Genomic DNA, 23,642 nt, shown 5'->3' with positions numbered 1-23,642 from the left:
AAAGACTGAGCATTTTTTGGGGAAGCTGTTTTTATACCCAATCATGGCACCCACCTGTTCCCAATCAGCCTGCACACCTGTGGGATGTTCCAAATAAGTGTTTGATGAGCATTCCTCAACTTTATCAGTATTTATTGCCACCTTTCCCAACTTCTTTGTCACGTGTTGCCGGCGTCAAATTCTAAAATTAATGATTTGCAAAAAAAAAAAAGTTTATCAGTTTGAACATCAAATATGTTGTCTTTGTAGCATATTCAACTGAATATGGGTTGAAAATAATTTGCAAATCATTGTATTCCGTTTATATTTACATCTAACACAATTTCCCAACTCATGTGAAAACAGGGTTTGTACATATGTTGGCCAGAGGAGGAGCACTTCAAATTTTTACACACACTTGTTATTTCATATGTTGACCAGAGGGGGAGCACTTTTAAAAAGCTCATTAATGCTCGGTTGGTAGAGTGGCCGTGCCAGCAACTTGAGGGTTCCAGGTTCGATCCCCGCTTCCACCATTCTAGTCACTGCCGTTGTGTCCATGGGCAAGACACTTTAACTCCCAGTGCCACCCACACTGGTTTAAATGTAACATAGATATTGGGTTTCACTATGTAAAGCGCTATATAAATATAATTCACTTCACTTTTAAAACAGACAGTCTATTTGAAAAATCCCTTCTTTTTGGGACCACCCTCATTTTGATAGATTTCACCACCAGGGGTGCAAATGAGACATTCTCTATTGGGGCGGTATAGCTCGGTTGGTAGAGCGGCCTGTGCCAGCATCTTCAGAGATGTAGGTTCGAACCTCGCTTCTACCACCCTAGTCACTGCCGTGGTGTCCTTGAGCAAGACACTTTACCCACCTGCTCCCAGTGCCACCCACACTGGTTTAAAAAAAAAATAAAAATAAAAAATTACTTAAGATATTGGGTTTCACAATGTAAAGCGCTTTGAGTCACTTGAGAAAAGCGCTATATAAATATTATTCACTTCACTATCAGGCTTTCCATATTGGGACCACGATTTATGTCATAACTTGTCCTCATATGGAAGGTACCTTTCCTTGTTGATGTCTCAAGAAGGGTAGAAACACACACACACACGCACACACACACACACCTGAGATGGCTTCATATTGGGCCAGATTGTACAACAATACTCGTGTATAGCTTCACTTTTTCACGGAGTGTGGCACATAAACATGACTTTTGAGGACGTTCAAACACTCTGCACGCGCTTTAAAACGGCCGTCGATGTTGCCGACTCGTCAATTTGTGCCTCGCCGCCGTCATCACAACAATGCTTCTACAAGTCACTGTTTAGTCTTCTCGAAGAAAAACAACTTCTTAATTTACGATTTGACTCCCTCGAATGGCCTTGATGCAATAAAGGAACAGGCTGTTCTGAAGAACCCCCCTGAGGACTCCTCAAAAATGGACGCTTTTGACCTCCCTTTTTTTTTTTTTACCAACACCTGGTGTCGACCTTTGAGATCGGCCCCAGTCCACAAAAACATTTCAACATCTCACCCAAGTTAATTGGGCATACATGCACGCACACACCTCTCCTCAAATCAACGCCTTCACCACCGCTTAATTCCTCTGGGGTTGTGGATGGCTGAGTAGCGCTCTATAGCGGCAGCCGGCCTCCAGGGCCTCAACTCAATTCACCCCCCCCCCCCCCCCCCCCCCTGTTGCAAGTTGGTGTGATTATATGTACCATGTTTAATGTGTGCCATGCTATGTGAGTTTTTTTTCCTTGGACTCAGTCTGGACCCCTCCTGAGGGTCTAGCCTTAGACTGATATTTTTTTTTACTATTCCGCCTTTCCCAACGTCACTTTTTTAAGGAGCGCCGTAAGTTGCTGATCCGTGGGCGGTCCCGTCTTGTCCCCCCTGTAACGTATGTCTGCTCTTAGCGGGACTGTGCCGAAAATGTAATTTCAGTTCTTATGTGTCTTGTACATGTTAAGAATGGACAAAATAAAGCTTGTCAATGTCATAATGACAATGTGAAAAGTTGTTTTTCCTCTATTCAAAATAGGGTTGGGCGATTTATTGATATATCGCGGGTTTGTCTCTGTGCGATATAGAAAATGACTACATGGTGATATTCGAGTATACGTCCTCACGCAGTTGCTTTTAGCTGCGGGCATTACACTGCAGGCTCTTCTCACTCTTTCTTGTCTTTCCTTCTCACAGACACTTAAAACAAGTGGTAATACAAGAGGGAGAAGGTACGAATCTGGTAACATTAGGAATAATTAATTCCCAAGAAAAACAGCACGGGATCCATCGTCTGGCGGTGGTTTGGCTTCAAGCGGGAATATGTTCAACATTTATGCGGCAAAAGCGTTGCTACAAAAAGTAGCAGCACTGCTAATGTAGCATCATTTGAAAAGTCACCCGCTAAAACAGGGGTCACCAACCTTTTTGAAACCAAGAGCTACTTCTTGGGTACGGATTAATGCAAAGGGCTACCAGTTTGGTACACACTTCAATAAATTGCCAGAAATAGCCAATTTGCTCAATTTACCTTTAATGAATAAATCAATATATATATTTAAAAAAAAAGGGTATTTCTGTCTGTCATTCCGTCGTACATTTTTTTTCCTATTACGGAAGGTTTTTTGGAGAGAATAAATGATGAAAAAAACATTTAATTGAACGGTTTAAAAGAGGAGAAAACACGAAAAAAAAAGAAAATAACATTTTGAAACAGTTTATCATCAATTTCGACTCTTTAAAATTAAAAATTCAACCGAAAAAAATGAAGAAAAAAACTCGCTAATTCGAATCTTTTTGAAAAAATTAAAAAAAGAATTAGTAATTTTTCCTGATTAAGATTCATTTTAGAATTTTGATGACATGTTTTAAATAGGTTAAAATCCCATCTGCACTTTGTTAGAATATATAACAAATTGGACCAAGCTATATTTCTAACCAAGACAAATCATTATTTCTTCTAGATTTTCCAGAACAAAAATTTTAAAAGAAATTCAAAAGACTTTGAAATAAAATTTAAATTTGATTCTGCAGATTTTCTAGATTTGACAGAATAATTTTTTTTGAATTTTAATCATGAGTTTGAAGAAATATTTCACAAATATTCTTCGAAAAAAATCAGAAACTAAAATAAAGAATTAAATTAAAATGTGTTTATTATTCTTTACAATAAAAAAAAATACTTGGACATTGATTTATATTGTCAGGAAAGAATTGAAAAGGTAAAAAGGTATATGTGTTTAAAAATCCTAAAATCATTTTGAAGGTTGTATTTTTTCTCTAAAATTGTCTTTCTGAAAGTTCTAATTAGCAAAGTAAAAAAATAAATGAATTTATTTAAACAAGTGAAGACCAAGTCTTTAAAATATTTTCTTGGATTTTCACATTCTATTTGAGTTTTGTCTCTCTTAGAATTAAAAATGTCAAGCAAAGCGAGACCAGCTTGCTAGTAAATAAATAAAATTAAAAAAATAGAGGCAGCTCACTGGTAAGTGCTGCTATTTGAGCTATTTTGAGAACAGGCCAGCGGGCGACTCATCTGGTCCTTACGGGCGACCTGGTGCCCGCGGGCACCGTGTTGGTGACCCATGCTTTATACGAACTAACCGTTCCTTAAAAAGGAAAAAGTGCTTAAAATAGAAGCGATTAAAAAAAAAAACACACATTTGGTCACATTGCGAGGGCATCACACTGTCATGGTAAGTATGTTAATTTTATACAACACTGCAATTACTCGGGGGGCATATAAAGCGCCGAGAGGGAGGAACGAAGGAGAGAAACAACAATGACGACAAAGGTGTCGCCCTTGGTTGTTTACGCCGTTAATGTGTGGCCTTTGCTGCATTATTTACGGCGCCTGTCGGTTAAAAAGGTGTTCTAAAAGCTTTTGGTCCCATCGTGTTTACGTCGCACTGTGCTGTCACTTGTGGCAGTAAAAATGAAATAAAATAAATATTCTGGCAGTGTCGACTTGCCCCCCCCCTCGCTGGAAAAAAATAAACCAAAAAGTCGTCAAAGTCGGAATTACTGTCCTGCATAAATAGATATTGTAGGAATCTGTACATACCCTCTGCTTAGAATGTAGATATAGAAATATATATTAGTGTGTTTACCACTCAAAAAAACACTATAAAACAGGGGTGTCCAAAAGTCCGCGAAAAATTCAACGTTTGAACCGATACGGCACCAATTCTTAGCACCTGGGACAAAATACCATTATTCAACGGTACTTTTGTGTGTGGTTATGCAGTAATAATTCTTTATTGATCTAATATGAATTAGTTTTCATTTAACATTCAATCATCTTTTGTTTTCTTAAACGCCCGGGTCTCCATCCATCCAACCATCCATTTTATACCGCTTGTCCCTTTCGGGGTCGCTGGAGCCAATCTCAGCTACAATCAGGCGGAAGGCGGGGTACACCCTGGACAAGTCGGCATATCATCACAGGGCCAACACAGATAGACAGAAAACATTCACACCACACACTAGGGCCAATTTAGTGTTGCCAATCAACCTATCCCCAGGTGAATGTCTCTGGAGGTGGGAGGGGCCTATCCCCAGGTGAATGTCTCTGGAGGTGGGAGGGGCCTATCCCCAGGTGCATGTCTCTGTAGGTGGGAGGAAGCCGGAGTACCCGGAGGGAACCCACGCAGTCACGGGGAGAACATGCAAACCCTGAGTCTCATTTGCAAGTATTATAGGGTAAACGTTGCATGCATTTGCAATTTCAAGATGTTTGGTGGCAGCAGTGTGACAGCTCGTAGTCGGGGAGTAGTCTTTGCCAGTCTTTTTTGTTGAATACCTACAAAGTGTTCATACTGTGAGCGGTGATAGTGAGAAATTTTGAATACTGGCAATTCGACTTCAAATGTGAAGCTAATACTTGATATGAACTCATTACATGCAAAGTGGGGTATGTTGAGCCTTTATTCATTTTGATGATCACGCTTCACAGTTTTTTGAAAACCCCAACATTCTTCTATATTTTAAATTCAGGGATTGTGTTAGCTGTAAGCAATAATCATCAAAATTATATGAAAAGAAAGCTACAAATACCTTGAGTTGCATGCTATGAGCCTACTTAAAATTCATGTCTAAGTAGTTTTGGTTTTATGTTTGCCTCATACCTGTGAGAATCCTGCGTGTGACTGAAGCGTTAAGGAGTGGGACATACAGAAAAACTACAATTCAAGTCAATTGTTGCCTCAGCCCACACTTAAAGCGTGGGTGAAGAATGCACTTACGACCTGTTAAGTTCAAAAGAGATAATACATTATTATCTGCTTACAGATGCTACCTGGTAGGGGGTGCACAAAAAATGGATGGACATCCGAATCACGATTCTTAATTGATTAATCATTTTCAAAAATCAATTAAAAAAATACATATAGATTATGTGCGTGTGTGTGCATACATACACACATATATATATATATATATATATATATTCTCACACGCATGAACATACAATTATATACTGTATAGGCATAAAAACATACATACATATACATATATATATGTGCACATACTATATACATATAAATTTGTCTGTAATGTGTATGTTTTTATGTACATACATATATACACACACATATATACATATACATATATATACACATATACATACATATATATTAATACACATTCATATATACATACATAAATATATATATATTACACACATACATATATGTACTGTATATATATATATATATATATATACACACACACACACACACATATACACATATACATGCATATATATATATATACACATACATACATACATACATGCATATATACTGTATATATACACAAATACATACATACATACATATATATACTGTATATATATGTACACAAACATACATATATACATACATACACACATATATATATACACATACATATATATATATATATATATATATACATACACATACATACATACATATATATACTGTATATATACACATACATATATATATATATATATATATATATATATATATATATACTGTATATATACACATACATATATACTGTATATATACACATACACATATATATATATATGTATATGTACATATATATACACATACATACATATACATATATATATATATATATATATACTGTATATACACACACACACATATATACATATATATACACACACACACATATATATACATACATATATATATACACACATATTATATATCTATATATATATATGTATATGTATATGTATTAGTGTGTGTGAGAGATATATATTAGAAAGAATGTATTTTTTAAAGACGTTTTTCAGCCATCTTCATGCAACCAGAGGAAGCTTATTCTAACCTGCAATCTGTTTCATTAAAGTTTCAATTATTATACAAAAAGGAAACACTGCAAGATCGGTTTTGTATCGAGAATAGAGTTGACTCGAGAATCGATTCTGAATCGAATAGTCACCCCAGGAATCGGATCAAATCGTTAGGTGCCCAAAGATTCACACCCCCACTACCTGGTGGTTGTTCCAGCACCCTGCAGCTAGTTCTGGATAGTCCCACTCCTTAATGCTTCAGTCACATGCAGGGTTCCCACTGAAATGAGGCAAAAACAACCTGAATGATGGTAGTTTTGTGTTGTCTGCGACAAAAGTAAATAAAAAAAAAAATATATAGGACTTACTTTGGACACCCCCGCTTTAAACAGTCATGCTTGATGTGCAAATGAGCGTCAAAGAAAGTTGTTAGCAGTAAAAAACACCATCAAGCGCTCTGAAATGAAGGTGAGCACGGTGAAGTCACCATAGCGAGTGTAAACACTTGACACAAAGACACTGAATGACGTGCCCTCCCCTGGAAGCAAACTACAGCCAGTTGAAATGCAACTGTGTGTTCTGTGGCGGCCTGTAGTAGGGGGGGAGGGGTTAGAGGGGGCGGGGCTGACCGCTCACTGGGGGGTCAGCGGCGCTGTCATCTGGAGGTCCGGACCGGGCTGACGGGCTGGGCGTAGAGGTACTTCCAGATGGCGTAGTAGTGCACGGCCGCCCCCGTGGCCACGAAGAGGTGCCAAATGGCGTGGGCGAAGGGCACGATGCCGTCGCTCTTAAAGAAGACCATGCCCAGGCAGTAGAAGGCCCCGCCCACCAGCAGCTCGCACAAGCCCGCCTGCTCCGGCTGGCAGGAGGAAGATGGTGCAGCAATGTGAGGGATTAAAAATCATAAATTGTGTCTTTTTTTCTCTTAAAACAATTGTTATTCCAAGATGAAGATATATCGGAATATATATAAATAAATATAAAAGGTCTCCCTAAAATTACAATAAATAAACAAACATTTTCTAAATTAATAATTTATGAATACATACATTAAGTGATTATATAACAATGTAATTATTTTTTTGATTGCAAGTATGTTTTTAAAATACAAAATATATTTATTTATATTATGTTATATAAGTATATATTCAGAGTACCACCTCAGAAAACAAATGGCTTTCCACCACAATAACAAACATTAAAATACAGTAGCGTAGTAGGCCTAAGTATTCATTAAAAATATAAACTGTTTTATTTTACATTTTTTGGGCCACTGTAACATTACACAGTTTGAACAGTAACACTGTTTTAATATAGGAAAATAAAATACTTTCTTCCACTAGAACAGGGGTAGGGAACCTATGGCTCTAGAGCCAGATGTGGCTCTTTTGATGACTACATATGGCCCTCAGATAACTGTATTTATATAGCTCTTTTCTCTAGTGACTCAAAGCGCTTTACAAAGTGACACCCAATATCTAAGTTACATTTAAACCAGTGTGGGTGGCACTGGGGGAAGGTGTGTAAAGTGTCTTGCCCAAGGACACAACGGCAGTGACTAGAATGGCGGAAGCAGGAATCGAACTTGGAACCCTCAGGTTGCTAGCACGGCCACTCTCCTAACAGAGCTATGCCGAGTAACCGTGTAATACTCTTCCATATCAGTAGGTGGCAGTCGGTAGCTAATTGCTTTGTAGATGTGGGAAACAGCGGGAGGCAGAGTGCAGGTAAAAAGGTGTCTAATGCTTAAACCAGGGGTAGGGAACCTATGGCTCTCGAGCCAGAAGACTGCATCTGGCTCTCAGATAAATCTTAGCTGACATTGCTTAACACGATAAGTAATGAATAATTCCGCTGGTAATCACAGTTTCAAAAATAACGTTCAAATCATAAAACTTCTCATGCATTTCAATCCAACCATCCGTTTTCTACCGCACCTGTTCACGATGTCGCGTTAATGGTAAGAAGTATTATATTTATTATTGGTTAACTTTTGGAATAACAATGTTGTTAAAAAGAATAAGAGACTTATTATACTCTACAAATGTTGGTCATACTTAAAAATGCACGAATTTAGTTGTATTCAGTGTTGAAAAATATTATATGACTCTTACGGAAATACATTTTGAAATATTTGGCTTTCATGGCTCTCTCGGCCAAAAAGGTTCCCGACCCCTGCACTAGAAGAAGCCCACGTACCATTAGTACCATCCATCCATTTTTTACCCCTTGTCCTGTTCGGGGGCGCGGGGGGTGTTGGAGCCTGCCTCAGCTGCATTAGTACCACAGTGGTATATTCAATATTATATGGTTCTGTTTTTATTATTGTAAAATACATGCACTTTTGCTTACACTTTAAGGCAGGGGTCACCAACCTTTTTGAAACCAAGAACTACTTCTTGGGTACTGATTAATGCGAAGGGCTACCAGTTTGATACACACTTAAATAAACTGCCAGAAATAGCCAATTTGCTCAATTTACCTTTAATAAATAAATCTACAGTACATACATTTAAAAAATGGGTATTTCTGTCTGTCATTCCGTCGTACATTTTTTTTCCTATTACGGAAGATTTTTTGTACAGAATAAATGATGAAAAAACACTTAATTGAACGGTTTAAAAAAGGAGAAAACACGAAAAAAATGAAAATTCAATTGTGAAACATAGTTTATCTTCAATTTCGACTCTTTAAAATTCAAAATTCAACCGAAAAATATGAAGAGAAAAATTAGCTAATTTGAATCGTTTTGAAAAAATTAAAAAATAATTTATTGAACATCATTAGTAATTTTTCATGATTAAGATTGTTTAGAATTTTGATGACATGTTTTAAATAGGTTAAAATCCAATCTGCACTCTGTTAGAATATATAACAAATTGGACCAAGCTATATTTCTAACAAAGACACATCATTATTTCTTCTAGATTTGCCAGAACAAAAATTTTAAAAGAAATTCAAAAGACTTTGAAATAAGATTTAAATTTGATTCTCCAGATTTTCTAGATTTGCCAGAATAATTTTTGGGGATTCTAATCATAATAAGTTTGAAGAAATATTTTACAAATATTCTTCGTCGAAAAAACAGAAGCTAAAATGAAGAATTAAATTAAAATGTAATTATTATTCTTTACAATAAAAATACTTGAACGTTGATTTAAATTGTCAGGAAAGAAGAGGAAGGAAATTAAAAGGTAAAAAGGTATATGTGTTTAAAAATCCTAAAATCATTTTTAAGGTTTTATTTTTTCTCTAAAATTGTCTTTCTGAAAGTTACAAGAAGCAAAGTAAAAAAATAAATGAATTTATTTAAACAAATGAAGACCAAGTCTTTAAAATATTTTCTTGGATTTTCCAATTCTATTTGAGTTTTGTCTCTCTTAGAATTAAAAATGTCGAGCAAAGCGAGATCAGCTTGCTAGTAAATAAATACAATTTAAAAAATGGAGGCAGCTCACTGGTAAGTGCTGCTATTTGAACTATTTTTTAGAACAGGCCAGCGGGCGACTCATCTGGTCCTTACGGGCACCGTGTTGGTGACCCCTGCTTTAAGGAAACCATGTGTATATTAAACGCAAAATGTCAGCTCGAGATTTTCAATATATATATATATATATATATATATATATATATATATATATTATTTATTATATAAACATTAGTGGTTTCTCAATTGGTTATTGATATCAGATATTGGTCTACTGTTATAGTCATTTACAAAACGTCAACATGCTAGGCTATATAAGCTACTAGGAGCTAGCAGCTACACAACAGCTAAGCAAACAAGCTAGACTTAGGTAACAAATCTCCTTCATTGAACACCTGCACATTTGTCAATATAAACAAGTATCCCATATTTATACTTACACATACAAAGTCGGCAGAAGCGTGTTAGAAAGTAAACAGTAACAAACGTGTCCGCATCATTCAATTTACTGCATCAGGACTCTCTATCAAGTTCTATCAGGACACCACCATGATAAATATATTGCTGATATATTCACATTACATAATGGTGCATTAGTATTATGTATTAATGGATAATACTATAATAGCATTATTTAAATAATTTTGATTATTCATCACTATAAATATTTCCTGACAACATTCTTTGAAATGTTTGGATAGATTCTATAGAAATACATCACATTTATGCAGCACTTTTCTCTACTACAGTGATTCTCAAACTGTGGGCTCCATCTAGTAGTACACCAACTAATCACCATGTTAAAGTACAGTGTTCTATTTTTTTTTCTTCTATCTTCGAACAGTGTTACTGTTCAAAGTGTGTGTAATGTTTCAGTGGCCAAAAATATTAAATATGCTCGTTAACTAAAACCTCTGCCTGGTTATTAATGACTACTTAACCCTACTACGCTACTGCAATTCAATGCGGGTCATTATGGTGGTACTTGGAGAGCCAAGTGTTTTCTTTGGTGCAAAAAAAGTTTAATAGCCACTACAAAGCGGTGTATAAAAATGTTAATAAGAATAACACTTTATCACATATGTTAAAAATATCACTTTTGTGCTTAGTAAACAAACCCACTTTTACCATTCTTTATAATTGTCACAATCTTTTTTCACTGATTGGCTGAAAGGAATCAATTGGTTTTATTACGTCCATTTTCACTTACCTGAGTGACCAAATATGGTCGTTTACAGAGTAGCACGGTGCTCAGAGCTAAAGGTCTTTTATTCACATTGTCCTCAATATGAGTAATATTTGGGAGATTAACAGTAATACAGGGGTGTCCAAAGTGCGGCCCTGGGGCCACTTGTGGCCCGCAGCAAATCGTTTACCGGCCCCCCACACATTCTGCAAAAATTGCAAAATTGAAAGTATTGCAAAAATTCAAAAAAACGTTTAAAAAAAGTGGAATGAGATTAAATATAATGAGAAAAAGAGGCAATGTTGACACAAAGCTGCCATGCAGGCAGTTTTTTTGTTTCTTTTGTCTTTTTTTTTTTTTTCCCCCCCCAAAAAAAATCTATGTTATAATGAATTATTACTTAAAAATGATCACTTTAAAATGTTTTATGTGGAAAAAATATTGCATAGGTTGTGTCGTTGCCATATAAAAACATCAAAGTTTTGACAAAAGAGCATAAAACAAACAAAATAATAGTTCAAACTTAAAATCGACAGATATATCGGAAGTTGATCTTGAAATTTAAGTGTTAAAAGTTTTAAAAAAAAAAATAATAAAAATGTATCACTATATGAGTGGGGAACCTTTTGGATCTGAAATACATTTAATAGGATTTTATTTTACTTTTCACTGTGATTACTCAAAAATATTAAATAATTAAAATCAATGGTGTCCTGCATTATTGATCTTTGAGGGCTTTAATTGCTAAATAAAAGAACTCTCCTGAAGGAAACAATGAAGAACTATCTATCTAGCTATCTAAATACTGCATATTTCAGTTTTAAAAAAAACAAAGTTGTCTTTGACAGGAAAGGCATAAAACCTTATTTGTTTCACTTTATATCAACCTCAAGTTGATATAGAGATTTACTGTAATTATTAAATAAAAAATACTAATAATTTGACTTATTTTTAACATTTTAGTGACTGAGACCCTCTATGCTCCCCAGGAGCTCTAAGGGCTAAAAAAAAATAAATAAATAAATAAAAAAATCCATATATTTTGTTATGGTTTGAAAATGAAAAATATCAAAAGACGAGTTGAGTTTATACCAAAAAGTTCTATTTTGGTTTCATCTGACCACATGACGTTCTCCCAATCCTCTGCTGTATCATCCATGTATCCATTTTGGTATAAACTCAACTCGTCGTGTTTGGAGGAAGAAGAATACTGAGTTGCATCCCAAGAACACCATACCTACTGCGAAGCAAGGGGGTGGAAACATCATGCTTTGGGGCTGTTTTTCTGCTAAGGGGACAGGACGATTGATCCGTGTTAAGGAAAGAATGAATGGGGCCATGTATCGTGAGATTTTGAGCCAAAACCTCCTTCCATCAGTGAGAGCTTTGAATGGTTGACCAAATACTTATTTCCCACCATAATTTACAAATAAATTCTTTAAAATTCCTACAATTTGAATTCCTGGATTTTTTTTTCACATTCTGTCTCTCACAGTTGAAGTGTACCTATGATGAAAATTACAGACCTCTGTCATCATTTTAAGTGGGAGAACTTGCACAATCGCTGGCTGACCAAATACTTTTTTGCCCCACTCTATATCAACATACACTGGCTGGCTTTTAGCATCTTTAGCGAATAAAATGTGATTAAAAATGGCCTCCGCAACCTTCCATTGTACTGAATGCGGCCCTGGCCGGTTAAAGTTTGGACACCCCTGAGCTATTACCACCAATCTATTTCACTGGATTCAAAATAACACCAAATTCTGTCTTACCCAATAATGTTAGTATTTGAATATTTTTACTTGAAGACTTATTCCTGGTTACAATTATACTGTTAAGAAAGTATTGTCTCATACTTTGTAACTTTTACTATATTATACTTTATAACTTTTACCCCTGTTGGCTTTTATAATTTGTATCTTCATCATTTATTTCAAATTTAAGTTATTCAAGTATGACATTTTTAAATGTAATTAATTTCATTGACAAGCAATTATATTATGATCATACTCCTGTTTGCTGGCGGCTACGATTTCAGTTCTACCATGAATTGATTAACGTGGACCCCAACTTAAAGGCCTACTGAAACCCACTACTACCGACCACGCAGTCTGATAGTTTATATATCAATGATGAAATATTAACATTGCAACACATGCCAATACGGCTTTTTTAGTTTACTAAATTGCAATTTTAAATTTTGCGCGAAGTATCTTGTTGAAAAGGTCGCAGTATGATGACGCGTGCGCGTGACGTCACGGATTGTAGCGGACATGTTGTTCCAGCACCGATCCCTGCTGTAAGTCGTCTGCTTTAATCGCGTAATTACACAGTATTCTGGACATCTGTGTTGCTGAATCTTTTGCAATTTGTTCAATTAATAATGGAGACAACAAAGAAGAAAGACGTAGGTGGGAAGCGGTGTATTGCAGCTGCCTTTAGCAACACAAACAGCCAGTGTTTCCTTGTTTACATTCCCGAAAGCTGACGGTGAAGCTTTACTATGGAACAGAGCGGTCAAGCGAACCTTGTTCCTGACCACATGTCAACCGGCATGTTTCGGTGAGAAAATGGTGGCAATAAGTCGGCTCTTACCGTAGACATGAGCGGAGAGTTTGCGTCGTTCTTCCTGCAGCTGCGGACACTCTTGCCTCCTCCCAACGGCCGCCCCCGATCGTTGTATGCTTACACCGTGGAGGAGGGCAAAAAAAAAATATCTCATCCAAGCTGCCTTGCCTCGTCGAGAAACGTGGGTTTCCACGGAGGCACCGGCGGTCACCACACCCCTCCGACTATCAGGAGGGGTGTGGCCACTAAAACACTAGTAACTACAGATGCGCTGTTTGCGGTCTCATCCGCTGAGTCCGTGGATAAACCGTGGGTCGAGCGGGTGACATGACGAAAAAATAGATTTTAAATATATCCGGGCGGGTGGCGGTTGAACCATTCGGAAATAAATAATATACATAGTTCAGGGATCGGCGACCTTTACCAGTCAAAGAACCTTTTTTGACCCGTATCACATAGTAATGAAGACAATAGGAGCCACAAACATTCCCGCGAATATCTACTGGTGGTCACCCAATTATCAAGAATAAGGGCGTGCTATGAAGTCATTGCCTTTGACTCTTTCTACAACATGTACAAACTACCTGCCAGTCCAGCAACATGTTGTACGTGGCTTCCGCAGATACTCGTACACGACTTGCAAGGCAGACTGGGTGACACAGAGTACACTGATGGTTGTGATATAAACAACTTTAACACTCTTACTAATATGCGCCACACTGTGAAGCTACACCAAACAAGAACGACAAACACATTTCGGGAGAACATCCTCACAGTAACACAACATAAACGCAACACGACAAATACCCAGAATCCTTTGTATCCATGACTAGTCCTGACTATATTATACACCCCGCTAGCACCAAACGCCCCCCACCCCCGTGCGTTGGTAAGGTGGGCGGGGTTGGGAGCACGGGGATGTAAAATCTAGTCAGGAAAGAGTCATGATTGCAAAGGATTCTGGGTAACCATCAGTGTACTCTGTGTCACCCAGTATGCCTTTCAATCTTGTACGTGTATCAGCGGAAGCTACATACATCATGTTGCTGGTCTGGCAAGCAGCTAGTACATGTTGTAAAAGGCGTCTGAGGCAATTATTTCATAGCACGCCTTTTGTTATCTGGATTAGCACCAGTATATTTTCGTGAGAATGGTCGCGGTCCCCATTGTCTTCTTTACTCTGTGAAACAGGTTAAATAGCTTGCGAGTGTCTAAGGTTGCGAACCCCTGATAAATAACAATGGGCGGGTGGTTGCGGTTTTGATAAAATTTTGGTTCGGGTGAATGGCGGGTGGTTGACGACTTTAGTGATGCGGTTGCGGATGATATAATTGCCTATCCGCGCATCTTTACTAGTAACACAATAAGCAGATAAGGGATTTTCCAGAATTATCCTAGTAAATGTGACTAATATCTGACTCGCTCCCACTGCCCTCGCCTTTTTTTTTTCTTTTTCTAGTCCTTCACTCTCACTTTCCTCATCCACGAATCTTTCATCCTCGCTCAAATTAATGGGGAAATCGTTGCTTTCTCAGTCCGAATCGCTCTCGCTGCAGGTGGCCATCATTGTAAACAATGTGAGGATGTGAGGAGCCCTACAACCCGTGACGTCACGCGCACATCGTCTGCTACTTCCGGTACAGGCAAGGCTTTTTTATTAGCGACCAAAAGTTGCGAACTTTATCGTCGATGTTCTCTTTCAGCAAGAATATGGCAATATCGCAAAATGATCAAGTATGACACATAGAATGGACCTGCTATCCACGTTTAAGTAAGAAAATCTCATTTCAGTAGGCCTTTAAAAACCATGAACGCCATCTCTGGATCAATGGCGCCCTCTGCTGGTTGTCCCCCCTCAATACACAAAAGACACTCACCATGGAGAGGATGACCAAGGCGGGAAAGACGCCCATCACCGTGTAGCAGATGAGCTCCATGAGTTTGTACCTGGAGGAAGCCGGGCGGAGATGGTCACCATAAAGTCCACGCGGTGGGTTAGTACTTTGTCACCCACGTACCTCTCGTGGAAGAAGAAGACGTAGGCGGTCCCGGACAGCGCCATGACCCACACCAGCCAGCGCATGTGACTCGCCCAGGGGCCCAGTTCTCGGAGGTTGAGCCTGGCGGCATTGAATGACAAAGCAAGTTTTAGCGAGACGCAATCCCACAATGCATCTGGGCTGGCCGAACATGGTGCGGAACCAATCACGGCGATTCTAATAAGGTACAGACCAATCACGGCGATTCTAATAAGGTACAGACCAATCACGGCGATTCTAATAAGGTACAGACCAATCACGGCGATTCTAATAAGGTACAGACCAACCAATCACGACGATTGCAATTAGGTGTGTCCTGGTGTAACTGTCACTTCCGTTACGTTGCCGCTATTGGAGGTGTCACGCCAAATTTCTTCCTCCTACAAAAACCTTCCCCCCCATTTACTTTCGGGGTCATGATTAATACAGACGTTTTGTTTTTTTACGCTATATTATAAAAATATAACGTTGTATTATAAAAATACAGACATTTTGTTAACGTTGTATTATAAATTAAAAAAAAAATGTAAAAAACAATATACAAACACAAGCTATGGGATGACTTAAGAGGAAACGTAACCCCGGAAATAAATGCGTCATCCCATAGCTTAATAGTTTTATTTTATTTTATTTTTTATTTTTTATAATATAGCGTTAACAAAACGTCTGTATTTTTATAAAATAGTGTTATATTTTTATAATAAAGCGTTAATAAAACATCTGTATTAATTGTGACCCCGGAAGTAAATGGGGGGGAAGGTTTTTGTTGAGGGGAAGAAATTTGGAATTAAAAAACACCTCCCCCCCATTTACTTCCGGGTTCATGATTAATACAGATGTTTTGTTAACACTACATTATAAAAAATATAACGTTATATTAATAAAAATACAGACGTTTTGTTAATGTTATATTATAAAAAAAAATAAATTTTAAATTTAAAACACAATATACAAAAACAAGCTATAGCAGGGGTCGGGAACCTTTTTGGCTGAGAGAGCCAAAAAGCGAAATATTTTAAAATATATTTCCATAAGAGCCATATAATATTTTTTTTAACACTGAACACAACTAACCACTTGCATTTTTAAGTAAGACCAACATTTCCAGAGTATAATAGGTCTCTTATTCTTTGTAATAATATTGTTATTCTGAATCTCACTGTGGAGGCGGCGTGGCCTGCGGGCCTGCAGCGACAGGTGCGTACCTGGGCCTTGTTATCTAATTACCTGTCGCTCTGTTATAAGCAGCAGCCAGGAGGAGAGACTGGGTTGGGGCTGGACATACAATTGCTGGAAAGCAACTGAGAGACTAATTGAAAAATAAAACAATATTGTAACCCTGAAACAGGCTCTCATGTCGGTGCTTGGGGGTCTGAAGAACCCCCACACTAACCAATAATAAATAAACAACTTCTTACCATTAACGCAACTTCTTGAACAGGTGCGGTAGAAAACGGATGGATGGATTAAAAATGCGTGAGAATGTTTTATATTTTGAACCTTATTTTCAACACTGTGATTACAAGTGGAATTATTCATTACTTATCCTGTTAAGCAATGTCAGCTCAGATTTATCCGAGAGCCAGATGCAGTCATCAAAAGAGCCACATCTGGCTCTAGAGCCATAGGTTCCCTACCCCTGAGCTATGGGATGACTTAAGAGGAAACGTGAGGAAACGTAACCCTGGAAGTAAATGCGTCATCCCATAGCTTGTGTTTGTAAATATTTTTTTTTATTTTATTTTTTATTTTTTATAATATAGCGTTAACAAAACGTCTGTATTATATTTTTTAATATAGCGTTAATAAAGCGTCTGTATTAATTATGACCCCGGAAGTAGATGGGGGGGAAGGTTTTTGTTGAGGGGAAGAAATTTGGCGTGACAACACCTTCCCCCCATTTACTTCCGGAGTCATGATTAATACAGACGTTTTGTTGACGCTATATTATAAAAATAATAACGCTATATTATAAAAATACAGACGTTTTGTTAACGCTATAGTATAAAAAAATTTTTTTTTTAAATTTACCAACACAAGCTATGGGATGACGCATTTACTTCCGGGGTCACGTTTCCTCTTATGTCATCCCATTACTTGTGTTTGTAAATTGTTTTTTAAATTTTTTTTAAATTTTTTTTGACCCCGGAAGTAAATGGGGGGGGGGGAGGATTTTGTAGGGGGGAAGAAATTTGGCGTGACAGAGCCTTTACAACAGGGGTCACCAACCACCAGGTAGCCCGTAAGGACCAGATGAGTCGCCCGCTGGCCTGTTCTAAAAAATAGCTCAAATAGCAGCACTTACCAGTGAGCTGCCTCTATTTTTTTAAATTTTATTTATTTACAAGCAAGCTGGTGTCGCTTTGCTCGACATTTTTACTTCTAAGAGAGACAAAACTCAAATAGAATTTTAAAATCCAAGAAAATATTTTAAAGACTTGGTCTTCACTTGTTTCAATAAATTCATTTATTTCTTTACTTTGCTTCTTATAAGTTTCCGAAAGAGAATTTTAGACAAAAAAATACAACCTTAAAAATGATTTTAGGATTTTTAAACACATATATCTTTTTACCTTTTAAATTCCTTCCTCTTCTTTCCTGACAATTTAAATCAATGTTCAAGTTTTTTTTTTTTATTATTGTAAAGAATAATAAATACATTTTAATTTAATTCTTCATTTTAGCTTCTGTTTTTTCGACGAAAAATATTTGTGAAATATTTCTTCAAACTTTTTACGATTAAAATAAAAAAAATATATATTCTGGCAAATCTAGAAAATCTGTAGAATCAAATTTAAATCTTATTTCAAAGTCTTTTGAATTTCTTTTGTTAGAAATATAGCTTGGTCCAATTTGTTACATATTCTAACAAAGTGCAGATTGGATTTGAACCTATTTAAAACATGTCATCAACATTCTAAAATTGAACTAAATCAGGAAAAATTACTAATGATGTTCCATAAATTCTTTTTTGAATTTTTTCAAAAAGATTTGAATTAGCTAGTTTTTCTATTCATTTTTTTCGGTTGAATTTTGAATTTTAAAGAGTCGAAATTGAAGATAAACTATGTTTCAAAATTTTATTTTCATTTTTTTTCCTGTTTTCTCCTCTTTTAAACCGTCCAATTAAGTGTTTTTTTCATCATTTATTCTCTACAAAAAACCTCCCGTAAATGGAAAAAAAATGTACGACGGAATGACGGACAGAAATACCATTTTTTTTATATATATATAGATTTATTTATTAAAGGTAAATTGAGCAGATTGGCTATTTCTGGTAATTTATGTAAGTGTGTATCAAACTGGTAGCCCTTTGCATTAATCAGTACCCAATTAGTAGCTCTTAGTTTCAAAAAGGTTACAAAATCGATTGATCATACTTACTGTTATTACCGTAAATTCAGGACTATAAGACAGTACTTTTTTTTTTACTACGCTTTGAAACCCTAAAAACGGTGTAGCTAAATGTTTTTTTTTGTTTTTTTTCAAACAAGCAGAGACACTGAAAAGGTGAATGCCAGGGGTGTCCAAAGTGCAGCCCGGGGATCATTTTTTAACAGCCCTAAGCACATTATAAAAATACGATTAAAAAAATAATAATAATAAAATAAAATAAAAGAGCAAACAAGTGAAATGTGACAAGAAAATGTTGCAATGTTTACTCTAATAACACAAAGCTGCCATGCAGGCTATTTTCTTAAAAAAAAAAAAAAAAAAAAAAATTTATCAAAATCAATGTCACATAAAATATTTCACTTTAAGATATTTTTGGGGGAAAATGTTGCCTATTTTGTGTTTGCCATATAAAACACAAAAATGTTTTTTCTTCTAAAGAAGGGCCTAATAAGAACAAACAAAAAACATAAACAACAATAAAAGTTATAATTGACGGATGGATCTGAAGTTGATCTCAAGATGATTGTTTTTAAAATAAACAGTGAAAAAAATAAGTTTTTAATTTTTAATGAGTAGGACTCTTTTGGATCCTCAATAATTTTAGTGTGATTTTTTTTGTGTGTGTGTCATTGCTAAAAAAAAAAAAAAATACATTGAAATCAATGTTGTTATGTGTTGACGTTTTTAAGGCTCCAATTATTCCATAATTCCAAATATCCATCCATCCATCCATTTCCTACCGCGTATTCCCTTTCGGGGTCGCGGGGGGCGCTGGCGCCTATCTCAGCTGCAATCGGGCGGAAGGCGGGCTACACCCTGGACAAGTCGCCACCTCATCGCAGGGCCTAATTCCAAATATTCCACTTTAAAATTTTATTGGGGGAAACTTTGGCATATTTTGTGTTTTTTTTCCATAACAAAACAGGGTTTTCTTTGACAAAAAGGGCATACAACTTAAATCTTTAAAAACGTTACATTGACATATAGAGCTAATGTTGATCTAGAGATTTAAACCCTAAATAACAATAATACAAAATAATGACACATTTTAAATATTTTTTTGGTCCCTGGGACCAAGCCTGAGTGGAGGCCTAAATGTATATTTTTACACATATATTGTATTGGTTTTTGAAATAAAAAAAATATATAAAAATGGCCCGTTTGCGTTGATTTTTCAGTCTGCGGCCCTCAGTGGAAAAAGTTTGGACACCCCGGATGTATGTGTTACTACTCTTTTGTTAAAAAAAAGTTCGAAAAAATTTAAATAAAGATAGCAGAGTAGTCCTGAGGAGGAGGTCTATGTTTTACTAAATTCTTAATAAGCACTCGCGGACACATTTCTAGATTCAAAAGAAGAAACATTCTCCGAAGTTGACTTGAGTTTAATCAAAATAAGACTTATTTAGAGGTAAATAAAACATTCAATAATTAATCAACATCATCGTTAGTATTATTTGATTTGCCATTGTCCCAAAAAATAATAATTAAATATAGATAGGCTCCAACAGTATGTATTATATTCAAATATATATTTTCTAATTATTATCATTTGTTTAACACTTTTCCATTATTGTTCTAACTGCTTTTATGTTCTCTTTCGAGGCAATAATTGCTTAGGATTTGTTTTTTTAAATTTAATTTTATACATTTTGTATTTGACATATAAGTTTTGAATATGAAAAATAAACCTTATAATAATTTTAATGGCAGTTGTCTCTAATATTTTGGTGACTACATTAAGGTACGTAATACAGGCAAAATTTAAGTTGTTGAAAATGAAATATTTTATAGTTTTTTTTTTTTTTAAATAAAGGAAGTAAAATACATGCCAAAAAGAAAGAAGAAAAAAAAATCGATTTTTTTTAAATTATATCTATTATATTTTATTTAGGCGATAATCTAATAAACTCAATAATATTAAACATTTTGCTTCCAATATTTGGCTTAACATATTCATAATAAAGGGCAAATATTATAAAGTATTAAATTGTTTAAAAATAAATAAATAAATACATATTTTGTAGCAATAAACAGAAACTAATTGGGTCTGTTTATCATATGTAGTCCATGGATTTGATATAAACCAACATTTATAAATAACAATGATAAGTATCACATTTTTTAAATTATCATCATTTATTCTTACAGATATTATATTTTCTTTTAAAGCGACAATTGCTTAATAAATAACAGTTTTTTTCTTAAATAAATTTCATACACGGTGTGTATTAAAATTTAATATATAAGTAATTGAGGCATTGATTTATGAACCAGTTTATTGAATAATAAACCTTATAATAACAATTACCGTTGTTATATTTTAGTGACTACGTTAGGTTACATAACACAGGCAAAATATTAGTTATTGCAAATCAAAAATATCCTATTGTTTCATTTTTGATAAAGAAAGGAAAACACAAGTCTCAATAATTTAATTATATTTTACTTACACATGTTTTGAGGCAACAATCTAATAAACCCAATAATAATAGTATTAAATATTTTTTCCCCAATATTTGGGTTAATATATAAGGCTGCACAATACAGGCCAAATGTTATAAAATATTATATATATATCTTTTTTAGAAATAAAAAAATAAAATATATATTTTATGTCAATTAATAAAAAAAGTTTATAGTTATTATCATCATAATTTTTCCATTTATTTGATTTTTGTTGTTGTTTTGGAGGTCAAGTAATTTAATACATGCAACAATACTACTAATAATAAACATTATGGTTTCCAATGTGTTGGTGACCACATTAGGATACATAACACATCAAATTATTAAAAACTATTACAAAATATTTGGGTTAATATATAAGGCTACACAATACAGGCCAAATATTATAAAATATTATAAATATATATTTTTTTAGTTATTTATTTTTTAAATAAAAGAGCAAAATACATATTTTATGTAAAAAAAAAAAAAGGTTTATGTTTATTATCATCATAATTATTCCATTTATTTGATTTTTGTTGTTGTTTTGGAGGGTCAAGTAATTTAATAAACCATGCAGTTTATTTGATAATACATAAAACAATAGAACTAATAATAAACATTGTGGTTTCCAATGTGTTGGTGACCACATTAGGATACATAACACAGGCAAATTATTAAAAAATATTACAAAATATTTGGGTTAATATATAAGGCTACACAATACAGGCCAAATATTATAAAATATTATATATATATATTTTTAGTTATTTATTTTTTTAAATAATAGAGTAAAATACATATTTCATGTAAAAAAAAAAAAGGTTTGTATTTATTATCATCATAATTATTCCATTTATTTGACTTTTGTTGTTGTTTTGGAGGTCAAGTAATTTAATAAACCATGCAGTTTATTTGATAATACATACAACAATAGAACTAATAATAAACATTGTGGTTTCCAATGTGTTGGTGACCACATTAGGATACATAACACAGGCAAATTATTAAAAAATATTACAAAATATTTGGGTTAATATATAAGGCTACACAATACAGGCCAAATATTATACAATATTATATATATATATATATATATATATATATATATATTAGTTATTTATTCTTTTAAATAAAAGAGTAAAATACATATTTTATGTTAAAAAAAAAAGGTTTATATTTATTATCATCATAATTATTCCATTTATTTGATTTTTGTTGTTGTTTTGGAGGGTCAAGTAATTTAATAAACCATGCAGTTTAATTGATAATACATGCAACAATACTACTAATAATAAACATTATGGTTTCCAATGTGTTGGTAACCACATTAGGATACATAACACAGGCAAATTATTACAAAATATCCGATTTAAAAAAAAAAAAATAAGGGAAGAAAAATTTATATTTTATGGCAATAAACAAAAAGAAAGAAACAACATTAAAAAAATTAATAACCACTGCAGAGGCTAGGTATACAGTACGGGTGTTAATGTGTGCAATATGTAATTTTAATTATTAATTTTGGGGGTTTTCGCCGGGTTTTACTTTGTAGCTGTATGTAGAAACGGCACCGCTGAAGTGGGATTTGATGTCTTTTGTGTTATTTTCCTCGTCTTCATGTGTTTTTACTTTAATTTATTGGATCAGAGATTTGACATGCAAACCGATATCACCCGATACCTGTTTTTTTGTTGTTGTTGTTGTTGTTGCTGATATCACACCAACGATATTGGACCCTAATTATAAGTGTGAAACACAAATGAAACACAAACAACTGAGCGAGGACTTTAGCTGTAAAGGAAGGCGGTGATGACTATTACGGCGTTTATAGACGTGCATCGTGAACTCACCAAGGAGCGTAGGAGGCGGCGATGAAGAAGTAGATCACCATCCTGTCGCACATGTGGAAACAATGCTCCACACCGCTGTTTGGCAAACACATGAATGTTGATTTTATTACGCAACAAAGTGTGTGTTTTTGTATTTCTACCCTTCTTGAGACCTCAACGAGGAAAATTACCTGCCTTATGTGAACAAGTTAGGACATAAATAATGTTACCAATACTGAAAAGCATCGCATCTGATTAAGGAACGTCTCAATTGCACCCCCTGGTGGTGAAATGAGGGTGGTCCCAAAAAGGAGGGATATTTCCATCCATCCATCCATTTCTACCGCTTATTCCCTTTTGGGGTGGCGGGGGGCGCCGGCGCCTATCTCAGCTACAATCGGGCGGAAGGCAGGGTACACCCTGGACA

General features: G+C 35.1%; 1 protein-coding gene across 1 annotated transcript in view; it reads right to left on the bottom strand.

Annotated features, from left to right (window-relative positions):
* Positions 1 to 6,253: 6,253 nt before the first annotated feature.
* The window catches only part of LOC133541207 (monocyte to macrophage differentiation factor 2-like), a 39,837-nt gene continuing 22,448 nt past the window's right edge, over positions 6,254 to 23,642 (bottom strand). Inside the window, exons 4-7 of the mRNA XM_061884423.1 lie at positions 23,237 to 23,311; positions 15,522 to 15,623; positions 15,381 to 15,450; positions 6,254 to 7,178 (exon numbers count right to left, since the gene is read on the bottom strand). Of these exons, the coding sequence (XP_061740407.1) occupies positions 6,975 to 7,178; positions 15,381 to 15,450; positions 15,522 to 15,623; positions 23,237 to 23,311 (451 nt within the window). The 3' untranslated portion in view covers positions 6,254 to 6,974. The remainder of the gene's footprint in view (positions 7,179 to 15,380; positions 15,451 to 15,521; positions 15,624 to 23,236; positions 23,312 to 23,642) is intronic.

The sequence above is a fragment of the Nerophis ophidion genome, linkage group LG01 (assembly GCF_033978795.1).
Source record: "Nerophis ophidion isolate RoL-2023_Sa linkage group LG01, RoL_Noph_v1.0, whole genome shotgun sequence".
Classification (NCBI taxonomy): Eukaryota; Metazoa; Chordata; class Actinopteri; order Syngnathiformes; family Syngnathidae; genus Nerophis; species Nerophis ophidion.
The sequence above is the reverse complement of the archived record's forward strand: the minus strand, read 5'-3'. Positions and strand labels throughout refer to the sequence as shown.